We start from the raw sequence: 20000 nt of genomic DNA on the forward strand, positions 1-20000 counted from the left end.
ATGCTGTGAAAACTGCCCTTATGTTATAGTTGGGGGTTATTTTATGCTGTGAAAACGGCCCTTATGTTATGGTTGGGGCTCCACAGATATACATAGTTCTAAGCCTAAGGTACAGTATAGCCCACATAGTTGTAAGCCTAAGGTACAGTTAGCCCACATAATTCTAAGCCAAGGGTACAGATATCGCCTACATAGTTCTAAGCCTAAGGTACAGTATCGGCCACATAGTTGTAAGCCTGGGTGGCAGGTGTATTGTCTGTCCTTCAAATGTACCACTGAAACTGAACTGATGATACCACAACTGGTTCTCTAGATCTACAGTCATTTCCTGTACATTACCTGCATTGTGTATAAGCCGCAGGACAGTGTTTTATGCAAGCTAAAAGAAACAAAACCATATTAATACTATATTAACTGCCCCAGTGTATTAACTTCTGAAATTTGGCAAAATCAATATATAAGCCGCAGCTAATAGTTGGGAAATGATGGTATAAAACATTAACAGATCTAGGAGTTTATAGCTAGACATAGAATCTATAGTCCTACAGTACTTTGATATGGTAAGGTGCTGGGGCTCAGGCTTGCGTGCTATAGGAGAGACAAGGGAGATGGGAGATCACATTAAAGAGAGGTCTCTGACATTGTGTTCTCTTTTGCCATAACACAATACAATTTTGACCTGTACTACATGTATTGATTAGACTGGGTGAACCCAGACCGATCTGCCGGCGATTTGATTTCGCCCTGCAGCTCAGGCTGAAAACCTCTACATTTTTCTATCCCACTTCCATTACTAACACAACCAATCACAAACTAGCTTATCCACCTGGCACATCCAGATCGTTGGTCTGATTGGATGAAGTACTATCCAATTGCATACAGTCATTTGAACTATGCCCGTTGATCATGCCTCTTGTGCAGTAGAAAATACAGAGCAGATTCCCCAGACTAATGTTCAATATTAAAAGACTGAGTTTGGTCTGGTGAGAGCTAAGCTATGTATTGATAAGAAAGATTGGGGAGGAAGATCCATGATGGAGATGATATGATATATAAAAAAATATCTAGTGTGTGGTACAGGACTGTCAAAAGCCGATTATCCAAACACACACATAACAGCCATAATAAAATACAGCATTTGGAAAGTATATTCTTTTGTTTAGAAAACAAAACAAAGATATGTGCATTAAACAGGACAGTGAAGGCCCTCTGCAAATGCTAGACATTTTTTGTGTAAATAAAAAAAAAAACTACAGTATACATTTGCAAAATCAATTTGCTGGCATGCATCCCTGACATAAAACAAACGGAAAACAAACCAGGCAGGTGGTCAGTGCCTGTTCCACTGAATTTATGGGCAGCTGGGCGATCCTGGCGAGAGACGAGAGTGGATGTTGGAAAGATCAAGCAGTGAAAAGTCACCTTGGGCACAAACCTAAAACTTGGCAAACCGTGCCCCGTACCCGTGCCCATATCCTGCCAGGAGGGGTGAGATTGGTTGGCACCGGTCCTCCTCTGGCAGATCGAAGAATGACCGTCCCTGACTACACTTCCTGTCTCTGAACCCTTCCTGCCATTCATCTTGCCAGTTGCCACTACACTCCACACTCCACACTCTCCACTGCTGAGCCACGGCAGCGTCGACTGAAGCCGTGGCATCCCAGAGACTATGAGGCCAAAAACATCCCTTTTCTGATGAAGACACGAGCTGTCGCAACGCGTAAGCCCACCTAAATGAAAGGCTTTTTAATCATAAAAAGCAGTGTGATTTTGGGGATTTTTGGGTGAGACATACTGCTTACACCCCTCAAACAAGCTCCACAAGTCAAACCAACCTCGCTACGAAGTAAAACATCCCTTTCCGTTGAGCACTACGGAAGGCTTTCAGGACACGTCCTTACTGTACATGCACACAGCACGTATGGAGAACAACGTTTCTCAACTTTTTAATGGAGGCAACACATTCCAGGCAACGCATCGGACCCACAATTCAGTGCGGCATCAAGTGAAGTCCAGCCAATGTAAAGTGAATGGGAAAACAACGGACGAACGTTGGCGGACGCAAGCGTGTGACCGCACTGTAATGCCTTGATGTGCTGAGTGCACAGAGAGAGAGAGGCTTGTGATGTGAAGTGAGAGTGTTGAGGGCCATGCCAGACACTGTAATGATGGTCATCGACTCTAATTGAAGCTGACGCATTCTATTTTCTAGGATGACCCCTGTTCAGATGTTTCATCAAATGGAGCATTTTTGACATGGGGTCAAGACTTTGCTTGGAGAGATTAGATTTGGCCTTCAGAAGTTTGCAGCACAAAGTCAAATACCTAACTGTGCTTTGCAGTAGGAAGTGCATCGCACATCACGCTTTTCACAGATACAGCAACATAATATGCAAATCCTCCCCCACATATATGCAAAGCGTTTTCACGTGGCATGAAACGCTTAAGCTGACTTTTAGCCCTGTCACAAAATGTCTCTACATTTTAGAGTGCAATGCAACATTCTTTCCACAAACACCAAAAAAAGGGACTGGGTCTCTTTGGCTTAAACCTGTGACATTTATTGACATCACAAGGGTCAAAGGTAATTTCCTGTCTTAACATCAGCTGGACCACCATAAAACAACCTAAACTCCATTTTGAGGCAATAAAAACTCACCAGATGAAACCTGAAAAGTGTTCCCTAAGCCAGCTAGTACTGACGCTAACTAACTCAATAACAACAACTAATACACACCAAGCTCAGTCCAGTTATGTTTCCCAAACATCAGTCAGAGTCAACAACATGATTAACCAAGCAAGAGCAGAATATGTGGAGCATTGGACAAACCAAATTGCCAACCAAAGCAGAATGAATCCCTATCTGATCCTAAGAAGAGAATATGAATTGGCATCTTGGAGAATATGAGTATCTCATCTCTGCCAGAGATACGAAGCAGAGGCAAATCCTGACCAAGTACAGTATCAGGGACCACAATCTAGCAATAGACACAGGCAGACATATGAAAACCTGGCTGCCAAAAGGACAAAGAATATGCGGTCACTGTCAGGCAGAGATGGTTGAGACAGAGGAGCACTTCTTTCCTCACTGTGAAAAGTATGAAACTGTCAGACAGACATTCTTCCCCAAATACAAAATAGGTATCCCACACTTTCAAGATTGTGACAACAATGAAAAACAGCCATACTTCTTGGTGAAGGGCCCTAGCAGCACAATTTATCTTGAAAATGTGTGGATTTGAGGGACTCTAAAACAAATTTGTGTCTGTGATACACACACACACACACACACACACACACACACACACACACACACACACACACACACACATTATCCTATTATTACTCTTGTTCTTTACTGCTGTTCATTATGTTTTGTTTATGGTCCTTTTATGGACCTATGCTGTTCCTATGCTGGTCCTGTATGTTATGTTGCATAGCAATAGATAAACATCACAGTAAATCAACACTTTTCCCATACAGTCATGCTAATAAAGCAACTTTGAGTTTGAGAGACAGAGAGATAGAGAGAGAGAGAGAAAGAAAGAGAGAGAGAGAGAGAGAGAGAGAGAGAGAGAGACACAGAGAGAGAGACAGTAGTCTCAGGGGTGAAGTGTAGGCCTAGTAGGCGGCAGCTGGTATCTGACCTGAGAGAGAGAGATAGAGAGAGAAAGAGAGAGAGAGAGAGAGAGAGAGTCTCAGAGGTGAAGTGTAGTAGGCGACAGCTTGTTTCTGACCAGAGAGAGAGAGAGAGAGACAGAGAGAGAGAGAGAGAGACAGATAGACAGAGAGACAGCAATCTCAGGGGGGAGGTGTAGTAGGTGGCGATTGGTAGCTGACCTGAGAGAGAAAGAGAGAGAGAAAGAGAGAGAGAGAGAGAGAGACAGACAGAGAGAGAGACAGCAGTCTCCGGGGGGAGGTGTAGTAGGCGGCGATTGGTAGCTGACCTGAGAGGTAAGTGTTGTGAGAGGAGTTGATGAAGTAGTGAGACAGAGGGAAGGTCATGTCCTCACTCTGGTCCAATTTCTCCGGAGGAATGACCCCGTTCTCCACGCTGATGAGGTATCTGGAGAAGCCCTCCACCGATATCTGCCCTGTGTTTAACAGAGGAAGACACAGTGAGTTCGGAAACACGGCCCGACTCCCTTGAGAACATTCCGGCATTCCGAGCCATTAAGTATGTGTGGAATCACCAGGGGAACTTCGATTTAATGCACCTTTAAAGTCACAGAGAATTATCACCTTCCCCGGTCCGTCATTAGCGCTCTCGGCGCTAGCAGTCGGAGCCGGAGCAGGAGGATTAGCTTCGGAATTGCAAACAGCCATCACATTAGACTCTAGTCTGTAAGATCAGGGAGCTCTAAACGGCATACTATGTGCACAGGGATGGCTGTCCCCCGTGGCAAATTCTCACCACCAGTTTACATTAATTAGAGCCCGTCTCTGCGGAGTGGCACAGGTAATTAACAATGGCCTTTTTGCATAACAGAGGAGTGTCGACGAGAGAGACGACATGAAATGTTTCAGAATAATCTCTCACAGGGGAGCGCTGCTGTCACTGCCGCCGCATGGCAGATGGGCCTCTCGCTGAGAGAGAGACAGAGAGAGAGATTTAGAAAGCGCGACTCCAGAATGTCTTTTGAGAAGTTAGCAAACCTTTCATACGCTCGGGTGCAGGCTGAAAAGAAAATGGAATGGAAAATTCTGCCTCCCATGAGATCCGTGAAACATTCAAAAATGAAGACAGAAAGCGGCGCTAGCTCATCCAGGCATAATCCACTAAATGTCTTTAAGAGGAACACTTGCTCCTCTAACTCAATACAATCACAAGCCGCACACTTGACATCCAGGCCTTCCACCACCACCACGTCTGGAGAGGCTTCATGACTGACTGATGGATTGATTGAGTGTTTGTTTGGCATGATAGACTGTTTGATTGATTGACTGGCGGGCTCAATGGGGAAGGCCCTGAAGAGGCCCGGTTTAAATCCGTCTCCTTGGCGGCCCTCCTTCGGTCCGTCGGGGCCACAATGTCAATATGTCAGCGGAGACGTATTGTGCTGGTGGGTTAAGATAAAGCAATTGTATGGAGGGTGTCTCCAGTGCTTCGGAGCCCTGGTCCAATATAGCAACACATGAGCTCGGCCGCCCCCACAGTGCCTGCTGAGACACTAGCCCAAGGCATTTCTCCTCTCTTTGTCAGGTGCCACCCCGCCCCCCCCCCCCCTCCTCCCCTTCTGAGGAGGTGGACAAGCCGCCCGTCACCATGACAGCTGTGCGTCAGCCGGGCGCAGAGGTCAGAGCCACTGTGTCCTCCTCCATCCTGACTCTGGCGCCCCCAGTTTCCTTCCTTAACCAGACCCCCCCCCCCCGTCCTGTCATTGCCCAGCAGTCTCCTCTCCAGCATTCCTCCTCCTTCTCCTCCTTATCTCCGATCTGCGGCCCCTCACCTTAAAGTCCACGTCCTCATCGCGGAATCAATTAGGATTAAGATCCCAATCTAGTGTTGTGCTGTAGGCTCCCCGCTGTGCAGCGAGAGGCAGAAATATCTTGTCCATATTGCAGCATGACATGGCCTGCTCTGCCTCCCATCACTAGCTGTTGCTATGGTGATGAGAGTTAAATCGGTGGAGGAAGTACCCACACATTCTTTGAATACATTTTATAAACAGACACGCACGCACACACACACACATACACACACACACACACACACACACACACACACACACACACACACACACAAACATACACACACATTCAAAGCATTTGAATAATTAAAAACTGGCATACTTCAAAAAAGCAACTGTTACTGCTCTTGGGTTAATGACGGTTTTCCATGCCCACAAATCTGAGGTGAGCTTGTCTCTCAGCGAGGACATTAACGCAATCCTTGTGTGTGTGCAATCCGTCACAGCGTCCTCCACATTCCAGAACGTGCTATCATCACCGCAGCCAAGGTTCTTTGGGTCAGTTCAGAGTGCAGGTGCACTGTGCACCCAAAGTGTCAGGGCAGATTAGAGACCCAGCCTGTCACCGTGTGGAGCCTGAGGATAGCACTCGGCTTCAGTGGTTTCACTCGTTCTTTCTCAACCGGAATACGACGGTCAAAATAAATCATCTTGTGCATGGATCGAGGCATCTAAAAAGGACGAGGGTGGGCGGGTGGGGGCGGGTGGGGGGGGAGTATACTTACAAGACCAGATGGTAGGGTCTGAAATAATAATGGACGGAGCGAAAACAAGAAAGTAAAAAACGAGGAAGTGTGGCTGCCAGACAACAGCCACGTTGTCTTGTGTGTTTTGATGGATTAAAATGAGCTATGGAAGAATGATGTTCCAAGATGGCAACTGACTCTGCTGTTGCACACTCATCCCAGAGTCAGCTGTTTTATCCAGGTTGTCTCACGAGCCAACCCACACAAACAGCCAGGGAGAAACGAACACGGCCAACCCGTCTCCCTTATGTTCTTAAGCCGACATACGGAACAATAATTCAATCAGCAATCAGGTCTTTTCTCAGGCACACAAAAGGTAGAAATGATCGGAGTGATACAGTATGTCATCGGTGACTGGCACTATTATTCCACACCAGCACAATCAGTCATCAGTGAAGACGTTATCTGCAGGTATTTTGATCATGTGACCATCTAGCTCAAGGTGATTGGGAACGGAAGAGAACTGAAAAATGGATAACAATTTATTTGGATAGTTCATGGACAGTTCTTACAAAAGGCTTGTTGAAATTGAAGCTCAGTCTTTCTAGTTCTTCACCGAAAAAACATCCTCTTAAAACAAACCCAAGCCCTAAACCCTAACCTTAACTATGGCAGCCAATGGTAGGGTTAGGGGTTTCAACAGTTTTAGGGAACACATGTTAGGGTTAGGGTTAGGGTTACTATTAATACTTAACTAACATGTTTATGTATCAGTGCTTAACATGGTCTGTATTAAGCATCCTTTCACATTCGTTAGGTCTTTATTGAACAATTTCTTATTCCGATCAATAGGTCACTTACTCTTGGTAAACCTTTAATAACCAGCTAGTTGGTCTTGATGTAAGGTCACTGGTATATAGTATGGCTCACAATAGAGAGTTCATAGACTCTGATATGTGACTTATGATAACATAATAGTTACATATTATAACAATATAGTAGAAGGCTATGACGTTTCTATTTTAATCCGTACTATATATCAATAACCTTACATCAAGACCAATCAGTCGCTTATTAAGTTATCACCAAGAATAAATCACCCATTGAGTAAGAGCAAGAAGGTGCTGAATTAAAAAAAAAAAAAACGAATAAATGTGTATTGATGCTTACAGTAGTACCAACCTTATTGAGCACTAATACATACACCTATTACTCATGTATTAATGGTTAATTAATGGTCCCATAAAATACCTTTCTGGAGAATTTCCGGGTTGGGCTCAAACCTCTCCATAAGCTGCTGGACTTGGTCTGTTTTGAGTGGTGGATACAGGATCTCATTGAGTCGGGGATCACGCTGCTTATTGTTGATGAAGTCTGTCATCTGCTCCAGACTCATGTAGGTACGGCCTTTGGCCCCCCTGCAGAGAGGGAGAGAGAGAGAGGGAGAGAGGGAGGGAGGGGGAGAGAGGGTGAGAGAGAGAGGGAGATAGGGTGAGAGGGAGAAGGAGAGCATGAGAACGTTAGAGAGAGTGAGAGACAGTGAGAGAGAGAGGGAGAGGGAGAGAGAAAGAGGGAGAGAGTGAAAGAAAGAGAAAGAGAGAAAGAATGCAAAAAACAGTCAGGATCAAGAGATCCAAAGAACCAAAAATGTCATACACAGCACTAAGATAAAGACTGTTTTGCAGCTTCACAGCATCCTGCATATGGTACCATGGGTCTTGAAAGGGCTGTACTTCATAAAGAGTCAAAAGACTGAGTTTCCAAAACAGAGGGAAGAGTTGGCCAGAATTGCGTTGGTGTGGGTGTTGAGATTTTGTTTCCCTTTTTTTGTTTCCCTTTTAGCGCAATTCATCAGCCTTCAAATTGCATTAAATTGCAAATAAATACATCTTTAAATACAATCTGAAAAAAAAAACACCAGGTGGTATTAGTGTTTCCAAATGACCTTCTGTCTGGATGAATAATGAATAAGAGGTATACTTGAGTCATTATGACTAACATGCAGTACATTGCTCTGGGGTTGCAACCGTTCAGCCTGCCCTCTAAAACGTAATGTGGGAGTCAGTCAGACCACTCATTGACAGTGGGAGAACCCTATCGAGGAAAGTAAGAAATAGATATCATTGACCCCAAACACAACAGCCTGGGGATACCCATACCACCTTTCGGCAATTTGGGGATTTGCTCTGCAGGTCAGTCTGGCCAAGAGGCCATTGAAGCCCATTTCCAAAGTCCTTAAAACACGGGCATGCGAATACAATCATAGGCGTCTATTTCTTTGGAATTGAGCAAACAGCTACATTTAAAACCAAGATTGCTACACATTTGAAACGATTTGGTAAGAGTTTAATGTACCAATTTATGTTTAATTTCACTGCTAGTAAAACCCCAGCTGTAAGTCATAAGTCAATGAGCTTTATCCAAACCCACTCCTAATTGTACAACTGTGAAGGTCTGGGTACTACCAAAATACGAAGGTTAAGTAAACAAATCAATTCGCTATTAAAAAAAAAACTGAATTTGGACATTGCTCATAAAGCATGTATCCCTGCAGTGCACACGGTGCGGCAGCTGAATATGGTATGCCAGTTTGTGAGAAAAGAGGAAAAATGAAGTGGCTTACTGCTCTGCAAAGATCTGATTGATTTCTGGCCTTGGACAGATGTTGCTAAGGAACGCTTTGTAAACTTCAGGAGTGAGATCCTCCAGGGGGATGGAGTCGTTCTGTAGACGGGAAGAGAGGAGAGGGGAGAGGAGAAATGAGGAGAGGAGAGAGGAGAGGAGAAATGAGGAGAGGAGAGGAGAGGGGAGGAGAGGAGAGGAGAAATGAGGAGAGGAGGGGAGAGGAGAGGTGAGGAGAGGAGAGGAGAAGAGAGACAGCTTAGTGGTGCGGATCTGAAACAGATGTATCTGATATGGCATCACCTAAAACAGAAGAGTGTTTTCAAGGACTCAACACAGCTCGACACAAAGCCCTGGCCTTCCTAGGGGTCTGCTGACACGTCCGTCACACACTGATTTTAATGACTAACTGGACAGATGATCAGGAAACATTCTGTAGGGGGCAGACTAAAAATAGCAATGGGCTTCACTAGTTGATTTGGCCCCCCTCGTGCCATGTGGAGAGATATTAATAACGAGCAAAAGCTCAGAGCCAGCATCGCAGATTAATTGGAGCTAATAGGAGTCCCCGACAACATTCAGCACGTCTGACGTCAAATCAATCAGATCACGAATCCAATAATGAACAAAGTCGCCCGCGTGAAAACATTAGTCAGTAGTGTCACTCCTCGCTGTTGTCCCGCGTCCGTCCGTCTCTCCGCTCCGGAAACACTCGAGTGAATATTCAAGCGCACCGGTCAATGCGATAAGCTGCGCCCGTGGCCCGCAGGCAATTAGCGCTTTGTTGGACACACACAAGCGAGAAGCAACATGCAGGGGAAAGATGAAAGGGCCACGCTGGCCAGTGTGAGTCACCGCGAGGACACAGGCGCAGGGACGAACTTGACAATAACTCTGCATTCATTACACATTCCCCCCCCCCCCTTCGGCTAATCCCCAGCAGGGCTTTTAGAAACTTGATGGACTCCGGGAAATCTATTCTGCGTCCGACCCTTGGGTCCAGAAATGCCTTGTCAAGACCACCGGTGCAAATAAATAAGGCACTTCTGTCATAATACAGTCATTTGAATGGCACACTAGAAGAAAATGACTGGCTGCTTGTAGCAGTGTTTGTGTGGGTACACAGGAAACGCTTACATTGCGAAGGTCAGGTGTTTCTGCCGAGAATGGACGGTCGAGATGGCGTGTGCATGTAACCAGGGCTTAGTTATCACTGTGAGGGTCAAATTCCGAGAGCATGCTGAAGACGGATCACGCTTTACTTAAGTGGTTAACGGACTGAGCTGTGAGCCGTGGGCAGATGACACATCCTATACGGGAGATGGCTCTCTAAAGCAGCTGGAGATCGCTACAGTGTCGCTGCTTCCTGCTGAAACCCCGGCGCTCTCTCGCGGTCAGGAAGCTGGAAGTGGCGTAGAAGGCATATGCTCACCCGGCCCGACGGGAGGTTACAGCTCTCCAGCGCCGTCTCCACACGCTTCCGGTCGGCCGAGAACATGCGGCATATGCTGCGAAAGAGACAGGCAGCAATCTGTGGTGATAATCACTCGCAACGCTGCCAGAGCAGAGCACACACACTCACACACACACACACACACACACACAGACTGGGCTCTGGCCTGCCGTGAGAGGCAGTGAGAACGGCAGTGTGTGAAAATAATAACGAAGACATAAATATGTGTGTGCAAACATACTTCTTCACTGGGATTCGACCCTCGGGGTTTGGTTGAAGCTTCAGTCTTGTGAATCTGATAGAGAGCATAGAGAATCACACAGATTAAATGACTAATGTATGATGACACTGGAAATACAATTTAGATTAGGTCAGTTATGACTTTTCAAACTTTCCAACTACGTATTAAACATCCTCAAAGTCACCCCCACAGTAGTCTCTAATGTGTTTGGATGTTCAAGCTTGAGGAGATCATCTGACAAGGATCACTGTTTTTATAAAATAAAATACCGAATAAGAACTTCCCAGCAATCCATTTTCGTCAGCTGATACTCATGTCTACAGTAATTTTCTGTGTATTAGCTGCGTTGTGTGTAAGCCGCAGGACAGTGTTTTATGCAAGTTAAAAGAGACAAAACCATTTTAATACCATATTAATGCCCCAGTGTATTAACCTCATAGCTGAAGAAATGTAGCAAAATCAATGTATAAGCCGCGGCTAATAGTTGGAAAATCACGGTAGGATTTCTCCAAAATACGCTAAGGCAGAGGGGGGATGGGCGGAGGGGGGGGGGAGGAAAATGAAGACTTCATTCTGAAGGCAGCCACAAGGGAGAATCTGCCAATAGGAATCCTGTTGTGCCCCCTCTCCTCTCCTCTCCTCTCCTCTCCTCTCCTCTCCTCTCCTCGCTACGCGCTACGCTCGCCCAAGGGCCAGGAGCTTGAGGTGTGAAGGGCTGCCCGGTCGCTGTCAGGCCGCATGGCTAACAGCCTGGACGAGGATGGGAGATGACAATGCTGTCACAGGTGCTTACGCTTTCTCCAGGCTGGACTCCCTGGCCATGTTCTGCGCCAGCAGGTTGGACGCCAGACTAAACAACTCATCTGCCCACTCCTGCCGCGGGAGCACAAAACAAACAGGGGGACGGGGAGAGGGAAAAAAAAACGCTTCAATTAAATTAGGACACTCAACCACTCGATATGAGCGAGAGAGAAAGGTGACATCTTCTCATTGTTATTCATGGTGTGTAACGAGCTGATGTATTTATGACATCCCCAGGAGATGAATGGAGCGAGAGGCTTAATTGCAGACTGCGGCCCATTCAATCACTGAAAGCTGACAGCTCAGAGTATAGATATGTCGCTAACACTTTACGGTAAGGGCACATGAATTGAGGGTATATGAATTCATGCATAAATTAATTCCTTATGTATTCGTCTTCATCTTCACTTCATCAGGAATTGGCGTGAGTTCATAGTCATTTGTGACCTGATACTGTATATGAACAGCACATCACCTAAAGCATTAGATACGGTGGGCACATCATTTTGAATTATGACACATTAAGCATGATCATGATTATTTATTTTTCTGCCAAAAATGTGGTAATCGCTGCTGAAATTCTGATTTGAACACAGCTTGCACAGTTCTCTAAACACATGTCCTTATTCACAGCTTTAGTTGAGGGGCCACAGACATGATGAACTCATGAGCAATTAACCGTAACCTCATGATTAACCTTAAGAAATGCACATCATTTGCATAAATCACAACGATGTGCCCACCATACATAATGCCTTGATGTGTGGTTCATGCACGAGGTCATGAATGAAAGACTGTGAACTCATGTCTATTCCTGATGATTCATAACATACAAAGGAATGAAGTAATGCATAAATTATGAATTCATTCATGTTATGTATGAATGCATGATAATGCATGTACCCTTACCGTGAAGTATTATGTAATGTAGGCTACACTTTGCATACATTAACTAAGGGTGATCATATGCTACAGATATGTCACATATTGCTATGTTAGCTATGGGAGATCACATGCTATAAAGGTCACATACACTTAGCATAGGTTATCTATGGGAAATCACATGCTATAGATGTGTACTGTTAGGCTTACGCTTAGCATACTTTAGCTATGGGAAATCAGATTTGTAATATAGGCCTACACTTTGGTTAGCTATGAGAAATCACATACTATAGATCTGTCATGTAGGCCTACGCTTAGCATAGGCTAGCTATGGGAAATCACATACTATAGATTTGTCATGTAGGCCTACAGTACACTTAGCATACGTTAGCTATGGGAAATCACATGCTCTTCTTCAGGAGCTCAGAACAGAGCTGCTGTTACCTTTGCCACCTCCTCCTGGGGGGCCTGGAAGTTCAGGTAGGTGATGTTGACCATGTCCGGTCCCGTCACCACCGTCAGCATCCTGTTCTCTCCTGTTCCCACCAGGTTTCCCACGTCCAGCAGCTCGCGCAGCTTGGCCTCCTGACAACACAACCAAACAGGCTGGTCACCTCATGGTCCACCCACAAGGGCTGCAAGCTCCTCTACACACACACACACACACACACACACACACACACACACACACACACACACACACAGGCAATGTGTCCACTCCTTGAACTTGTGCTGTGGAAAAGCAATAGCTGACAGGCATTATGGGATGTAGTGGCGACAGTAACTGCTGCGTGTACAGTGTATCAGTAGGGGGGGTCATATAAAGGCTGTCTCAGTACCAAAAGCAGGTGGCAGAGTCCAGCCTCTGGTCAGGTGCACAGGCCTGATATAGAGCTTTAATTGGAGCCACGGCTGCTCATCGGAAAGTCCTTGAGAACCAAGTTGCCAAGGAGACGACTTCTAAGCACTAAGAGGTGACTTTTTCATTCATCGACACATCCATCCATCCGTCCATCCATCCATCCATCTATCCATCCACCCATCCATCCACCCATCTATCTATCTATCTATCTATCTACTGTATCTATCTATCTCTCTATCTATCTATCTATCTAAGTCTGTGCACAGGGAGAATGGGGTGATATTTCTCTCATTTTTCTCTCTGCCTCTATCTTCCCTCAATGCGCACATTTATCAGTTTATCTCTGCACTTCAAGACAAATGACTCAAGGTGTCCTGGGAGGAACAGAGTTTCATTTGTGTGTGTGTGTGTATGTCTGTGTGTGTGTGTGTGTGTGTGTGTGTGTGTGTGTGTGTGTGCATGCATGTGTGCACATGTGTGTGTGTGTGTGTGTGTGTGTGTGTGTGTGTGTGTGTGTGCGTATGAGTGTGTGTGTGTGTGTGTGTGTCTGTGTGTGTGTGTATGTGTGTGTGCGTGCGTGTATGTGTATGTTAGTGTGAGTGTGCGTGTCTGTGTGTGCGTGCGCATATGTGTGTGTGTGTGTGTGTGTGTGTGTGTGGGCTGGCATCAGGTGTGCTATTTTCTCTCCCACCTGCAGCACTGGGGGCAGACCACACAGACCCGCTCGGTGCCACCCAGGTGCCAGTCTCTACGTTGGCGCACAGCAGATAACTATAAGCTATAAATGGGAGAAGAGTCCGACTCTCCGAAGATAGCCAACTGCAGCGGGCATCTCTGCCCTTGCTGCCCACGCCAGCCCACTCCTGCTGAGCCACACGGCACGGCGGCGCACACACACACACACACACACACACACACACACACACACACACACACACACACACACACACACACACAGACAGACACACACACACACACACACACACGCACACACGCACACACACACACACACACACACACACACACAAACACACATACACACACACACACACACACACACACACACACACACAAACACACAAACACAAACACACACACACACACACACACACACACACGGCAGTCTAACAAGAGAGTGTGTGAGATGAGAGGAGCCTGACAGATGTTATTAGGCAAATCAAAGACACTTCTGAGGGAAGGCCCGTCTCACCGCCACAAAGGGAGCGGAGCTGCTGCGGTGGCAGATGGTTGGGAGATGGGCTATTGACAGATCGGTGACCGGCAGGCCTCGCAATCAAACGGTTCCAGGCGACGCTGAAAAATCTCATCACGCTAAACTCTGTCGACATTGGTGTAACAAGCCAAAAGCATTTCTGAGGTTTCTAAAAATACACTCCAAACCGATTTTAGGCTGTGGCTAAGTCTTGTATCTGAGAGAAAAAAAGAAGAAGAAAAAAAAAAAAAAATCCGAGCCTTTCCAAGGACGGCTCAGACTTGTCCTCCAAAAAGACACGCGCCCGAGCAGAACATCCTGAGCTGAGTGGCGAGTCGGCGACGTACGAAAAGGAGATGCTCGCTCGTCGCTCCCCTGTTCAAGCTGTCTGACATGGGCTGGTGTGCCTAAGCAATTACCAGCCGTCTGCCTTGAGTCAGAAACACTCTGTTTGCTGCTGCCATCAGCATCTGGGATTAATCCCGGCCAAGCCAGGAGGCTGGCAATACACACACTCTGACTCCAAACGGTTTCGCTAGCTCGTCGGCCCTTACTCAAGTTCATCGCAATGATGTGCAAAATATATTGTGCGTTATGATATAGTGTTGGAACTTGAATAGGACGTGAATAATTCATGGGGGGGTATGAATTTTAAAGTTCCTCTTTAATAAGAAATGCCCCTTTCAGTTCACGGTGTGCACTCAGATGTCCTGAGGTGGTTTTTATGCCCTGAGTATTAAAAGCCTACACACACAGAACAGTGAAGCAGAGGAAGCCTTGGCCAAGCCTGCTGATAACATGTACCGTGCAATCTCTCAAGGTCCACATATGGGGGCGCCTGTCCAAATCCATTTATAATGGTCACACAAGATTCGCTATGGATCTATGTCAGTTCTTAAATGAATAAAGTGTCTACTCTCTGGTTCATTAAAAGCTCATATGAAAGCCTTGCTGACAGGAGACCACCTCCATTTAGAGCAATTAAAGCCGGCACCAGCTGGGGTTACGCTGCTGAGGTGAAGTCTATAGCAGGGTGTACAGTATAGATGAAGGTGTGGAGACCCCCGAGATGGCATTAAGAGCCAAGCGTGATGACTGCGGTAAAATCCTCTCAATCCCCACCAGGGACCAGAGTTGGCAGGGGAAAACATCTGAGGCTGACGTTGGCTCTCACACGCATTCTAGAAGCTTCTCTCTCTCTCTCTCTTTCTCTCTCTCTCACTCCCACTTCAATTAAATTCCCTCCCATAATTCAGAATGGCTGTGTTGTATCACTGACCATGTTACAAGCAGACAGGCATACAAATCTCTCTCTCTCTCTCTGTTCCTCTCTCGCTCTAGCCCCAGTATCTATCAATGTAGCTTTATGAGGAAAGAGAGTTGAATGACATTTGTATTATTCCGTGAGCACTTCACCACACCTCTCTCTCTCTCTCTCTCTCTCTCCAGGAAGGACACTGCAGGGGAAACGAAATGAAAGTCGGGGAAAAAGGGATGAAACAAATGAGATTTTTATTGCATCTACACCAGTGCGTATTGCAGCTTGCTGGTGGGCAGGCGGCTGTGCTGTTGGGGCGCCTGGTAATTATGCTCTGATTTAATGACACGGCGGCGCACAAGAAAAGAAAAACACGGCGAAGCAACTCTCCCACCTCCAGGTACCCTTCCGCTGGTAATCACTTTCTTGGGCAATATTGCCCACAATAGCCAGGACTGGAATACAGCACTACGTACGTACAGAGAGGGACCCGAGGGAAGATTAGCAGTTATTAAAGGACAGGCTCTAAAAAACGCCTGTCTATATGCACGCACACACACACACACACACACACACACACACACACACAAAAACAAACACACACATACATATACACATATACACACACACACACACACACACATACACACACACAAAAACAAACACACATATACACACACACACACACACACATACAGTACACACACAAACAAACAAACACACACAAACATTACACACACACACACACGCATACACACCCACACACACATGCTTCACAAGCATGACAAGCTCTTACAGCTCAAAAAAAAGTCTTGAAAAGCTTCTTTCCATCCTTCATTGTGTTTTTTTTCTTCTTCCTCCTGCTGACGCGGATGTAATGTAGTCTGTAGTCGCAGCATCTCTGAGAGCGTTTGGAGGAATGCGTCACGCAGGTGTGAGAGTCAGCACACGGGAGATGAGGGGGTCGAGGGGACACATCCCCCCCGTAACGCCGTGTGTCCTTCCTCCCCTCTCATTAGCTCCCCTGCCTGTGGGCTTTGGTCACGCCGGGTAGCTTCCCTCCAGAGTTTCTATGGCAACAATCCATCGAGGCGCCGCGGCGCACGGGAGGCAAGATCTCGGCCGGCGAAACGCCCGCCTGCGCGCTCGCGCGTAATCAAAGAGCAGACGCCATGCCGCTCGCTGGTCTGATCGCCGACGGCCTCCCTGTGCTTAATGGCTGCGTGCGCTCTCTCTCTCTCTCTCTCTCTCTCCCTCTCTCTCTCTCTCTCTCTCCGTCAGGGGAGCTAACTGAGCTGTCCTCTCAGATCGTCAGCTGCTCCATATGATCCCCCCTGTCTCAGATCCTCCTAATCAACACAAGCCACGCGCTCCACAGTCGGGCGCAGAAGGATTGACTTTGGCCATCGTTTGTTTGAAAAAGGATTTAATCATCAAATTTGAGTCTTACGAGGGAGCGGAAAATACATATGTCAATTCTATCTAGAACATGGACTGTTTTCATGCAGTCGTTTTGGATGCATTTCTCCAAAAGTGCAGATTGGGGCAAAGGTAAATGGAAAATTCTTTACAAGTTGAAGTCAAAGAGGGCCACTGCTGCCTTAGCAATATAATACATACACCTACAATAATAATGTTCACTCCATGAATGAAAAACACACTTCAAGGAAGGCCTCCATGCAACTGTCCTCTTGTCCCTCACACAGAGGGACACTGCTGTCACTGCTGTTGCTCAGACACAACATGGCATGCCTTTAGTCATCCTACTGTAATGGACGTCTCTGCTGTTCAAGCTCCAATCTGTGTAAAAAACGATGATTGTATTTGTCTGTGTTGTTTGTTAGCTTTGCTAAATGTGCTAACAATCTAAAGCTCGAGCTTTATTCATTAGCCAATCCAGTGTCACTGACCAGTTCATATTTTCACATCACATTCTATCAGCACCTGCACCCCACAGAGGTCTAGTGTTGAGATTTGAACTGACTCTAGTGCTGTGCTGTCCTCACTCTCATGCTGTATGTATTCAGTGCTAGATCCACTGCTGTCCTAACTCCCATGCTGTATGTATTCAGTGCTAGATCCACTGCTGTCATGACTCTCCTGCTGTATGCATTCAGTGCTAGATCCACTGCTCTGCTGACTCTCATGCTGTATGTATTCAGTGCTACAGTAGATCCACTGCTGTCCTGACTCCCATGCTGTAGCCTATGTATTCAGTGCTAGATCCACTGCTGTGCTGACTCCCATGCTGTATGTATTCAGTGCTAGATCCACTGCTGTCCTGACTCTCATGCTGTATATATTCAGTGCTAGATCCACTGCTGTCCTGACTCTCATGCTGTATGTATTCAGTGCTAGATCCACTGCTGTGCTGACTCCCATGCTGTATGTATTCGATGCTACTGTGGATCCATCGCAACAGATGGACTGCTCCACTTCCATGGCAGCCGTCTACGGTTGCTCATCCTGCTGGAGGCTCTTCGGGTCCTGCATGTGCTCTGGGGAAAGGGAGCCACTTCCTCCAACTTTCCATTGGCCAGCAACGCTGGCGGACATGGCAGTCCTCTCAAAGGATAGATGGCATCTCGTACTCAGGGAAGTAGCCCATTTCTAACAGCAGAACACTGTCTCCATCACTGACGCGGCCGCTCAAAAAAAAACCTTATTTAATCATCACCCTAAATGAAACCAGGCAGCCCGGAGTACCAGCTTTCTTCGCAGAATCAGAACGAGCTGTGCGAAGAAATGACCATTCATCAGGACGAGGTCCAAGAGCTACTGGAAACTGCGCCGCGGCTCCCGTGGCTCCCACTGCTCTGCTATACAGTGTAGTGGGAGAAGAACAATGTCTTCCCTGAAGCATATGCTCGTTACCAACAATCAAAGCGCAAGCAAAGCGCCCGCCGCTGCCTGGACAGATGGCCACGCGCAGGCAGCCCACTGCCTCTGCCCACCATGCCTCTTGTTTTCACAGCGCTTTAATTTGACCTGTATATTTAGGGGGGAGTAAACGCCTCATTATCGTCTTCTTCTCCAACTTCCATCCTTCATGCAAATCGTTAGCCGCTAGCTCTCGCGCTGCTGCTGCCTCCTCGGACTCTATGGGATCCACCACGGAGCATGACATCATCCGCTGGCCTGAGCTGATGGGTAGAAGACAGATGAAGTCCATAAAAATGCTCTAATTATCTTAAAATCTAGTAGGCACATTCTTCTTTTTTATTACTGTTTTTTGCTCTGAAATTGGATTCATCCTGATACCACTCAGATACATTAGAAGTATTGATTGTAGGCTTTTAATCCACTATGGCATTTACATCGCATGCTGTCTTGTCAAGCCATTCGGTTAATGGACACTTAAAACTGGATGATGTACGTGGTCCGCATTTTAGACAGTGATATCTTGCTGCATAAAAACAACAGTTTTATAGCCTTTTATAGACGAGCAAAACATTAAAGATCGTGCTGTGTTTGGTCCATCATTTCAGATTACGGAGCAAATTCAGCAAATCTGAATTATGAAGCAGACCAGAGAGCAAATAACTGCCAGCTCACACTAGTGTAAAGTCTGTTGTCTAAAATGACATTACAATCCGAGCGTGCTACTGGTTCTGTGTTTCGTGTATCTGAGGCCCGTCCAAATGAAGTCAGGATCACTAAAAAGGAGCTGACTCATAATTGTAGACCCATTTTCTAGCTGTTCAACGTTTTCAAACACCTCAAAATGAGAAAGTAAGACGTGATACCAGTCCCTCGACCTGAAACTGACAGCCTTTTCTCGGTCTATGTTTGAGTGGCATTATCTATCAACTTGGTCTGCCTCCTCCTCCGATGTATAAAATATGCAACACCTAATGTTCCTGACAATTAATGGCATTAATAAAAACAAGTGAGCTTCTGAGCTGGAGGTCCCGTATGGTGGGAACATAGACGGATACATCACCTGAGGCTCAGCAGTCGTCACAGTGACAAACAGGTGAGCAGGTTCAGGCACAGCATTGCATTTTAAATCCATAACAGCAATAAGCCGCAGGGTATAATGGCTTTGTTTACAACAAGAGTTTGATTTGAATTATGCTGTAATTCAAATATGATAAAACACTGATCAAGAAGTAATGCAAATGCAAACACATCACATAAAGAATTGTGAGCCTGAAAAAGACCTTTTTCAGACAGTGTCTGTAGGTGAGCACCTTTAAAGTGCATCTAAAATGTTGGCATGTTGTGCAATAGGCACTGTTATTCTCCAAACTGCTGTAGGGCCTGCTAATTTTAGAGAGCTTTACCTAGTGAGTCAAACAACAGATGGCTGAATTGGTACAAAATAAGGGAGGAGGGGCGGCGCAAATTAACCGGAGTGACCTGGAAAGCGTTCAAATGGGCTCCTCATACGTGACTTGCCAGCAGTCAGATTGAGGTTACAGATGCCTGCCTGTGGACACAGCAGTCCAGGTCATCTGGCCAGCTCCCTCCGCAGAGAGATGGCTATCACCCGTAACAGACTTACACTG

At 46.3% G+C, this 20000-nt stretch overlaps 1 protein-coding gene across 1 annotated transcript in view; it reads right to left on the minus strand.

Annotated features, from left to right (window-relative positions):
* Positions 1-20000, minus strand: part of plcb1 (phospholipase C beta 1) — a 51266-nt gene that overhangs the window by 20791 nt on the left and 10475 nt on the right. The window contains exons 4-10 of the mRNA XM_062523470.1: positions 12601-12741; positions 11267-11346; positions 10474-10527; positions 10212-10287; positions 8781-8881; positions 7409-7575; positions 3948-4094 (exon numbers count right to left, since the gene is read on the minus strand). Coding sequence (XP_062379454.1) covers positions 3948-4094; positions 7409-7575; positions 8781-8881; positions 10212-10287; positions 10474-10527; positions 11267-11346; positions 12601-12741 — 766 coding nt within the window. The remainder of the gene's footprint in view (positions 1-3947; positions 4095-7408; positions 7576-8780; positions 8882-10211; positions 10288-10473; positions 10528-11266; positions 11347-12600; positions 12742-20000) is intronic.

Source organism: Sardina pilchardus, chromosome 20 (genome assembly GCF_963854185.1).
Source record: "Sardina pilchardus chromosome 20, fSarPil1.1, whole genome shotgun sequence".
Classification (NCBI taxonomy): Eukaryota; Metazoa; Chordata; class Actinopteri; order Clupeiformes; family Clupeidae; genus Sardina; species Sardina pilchardus.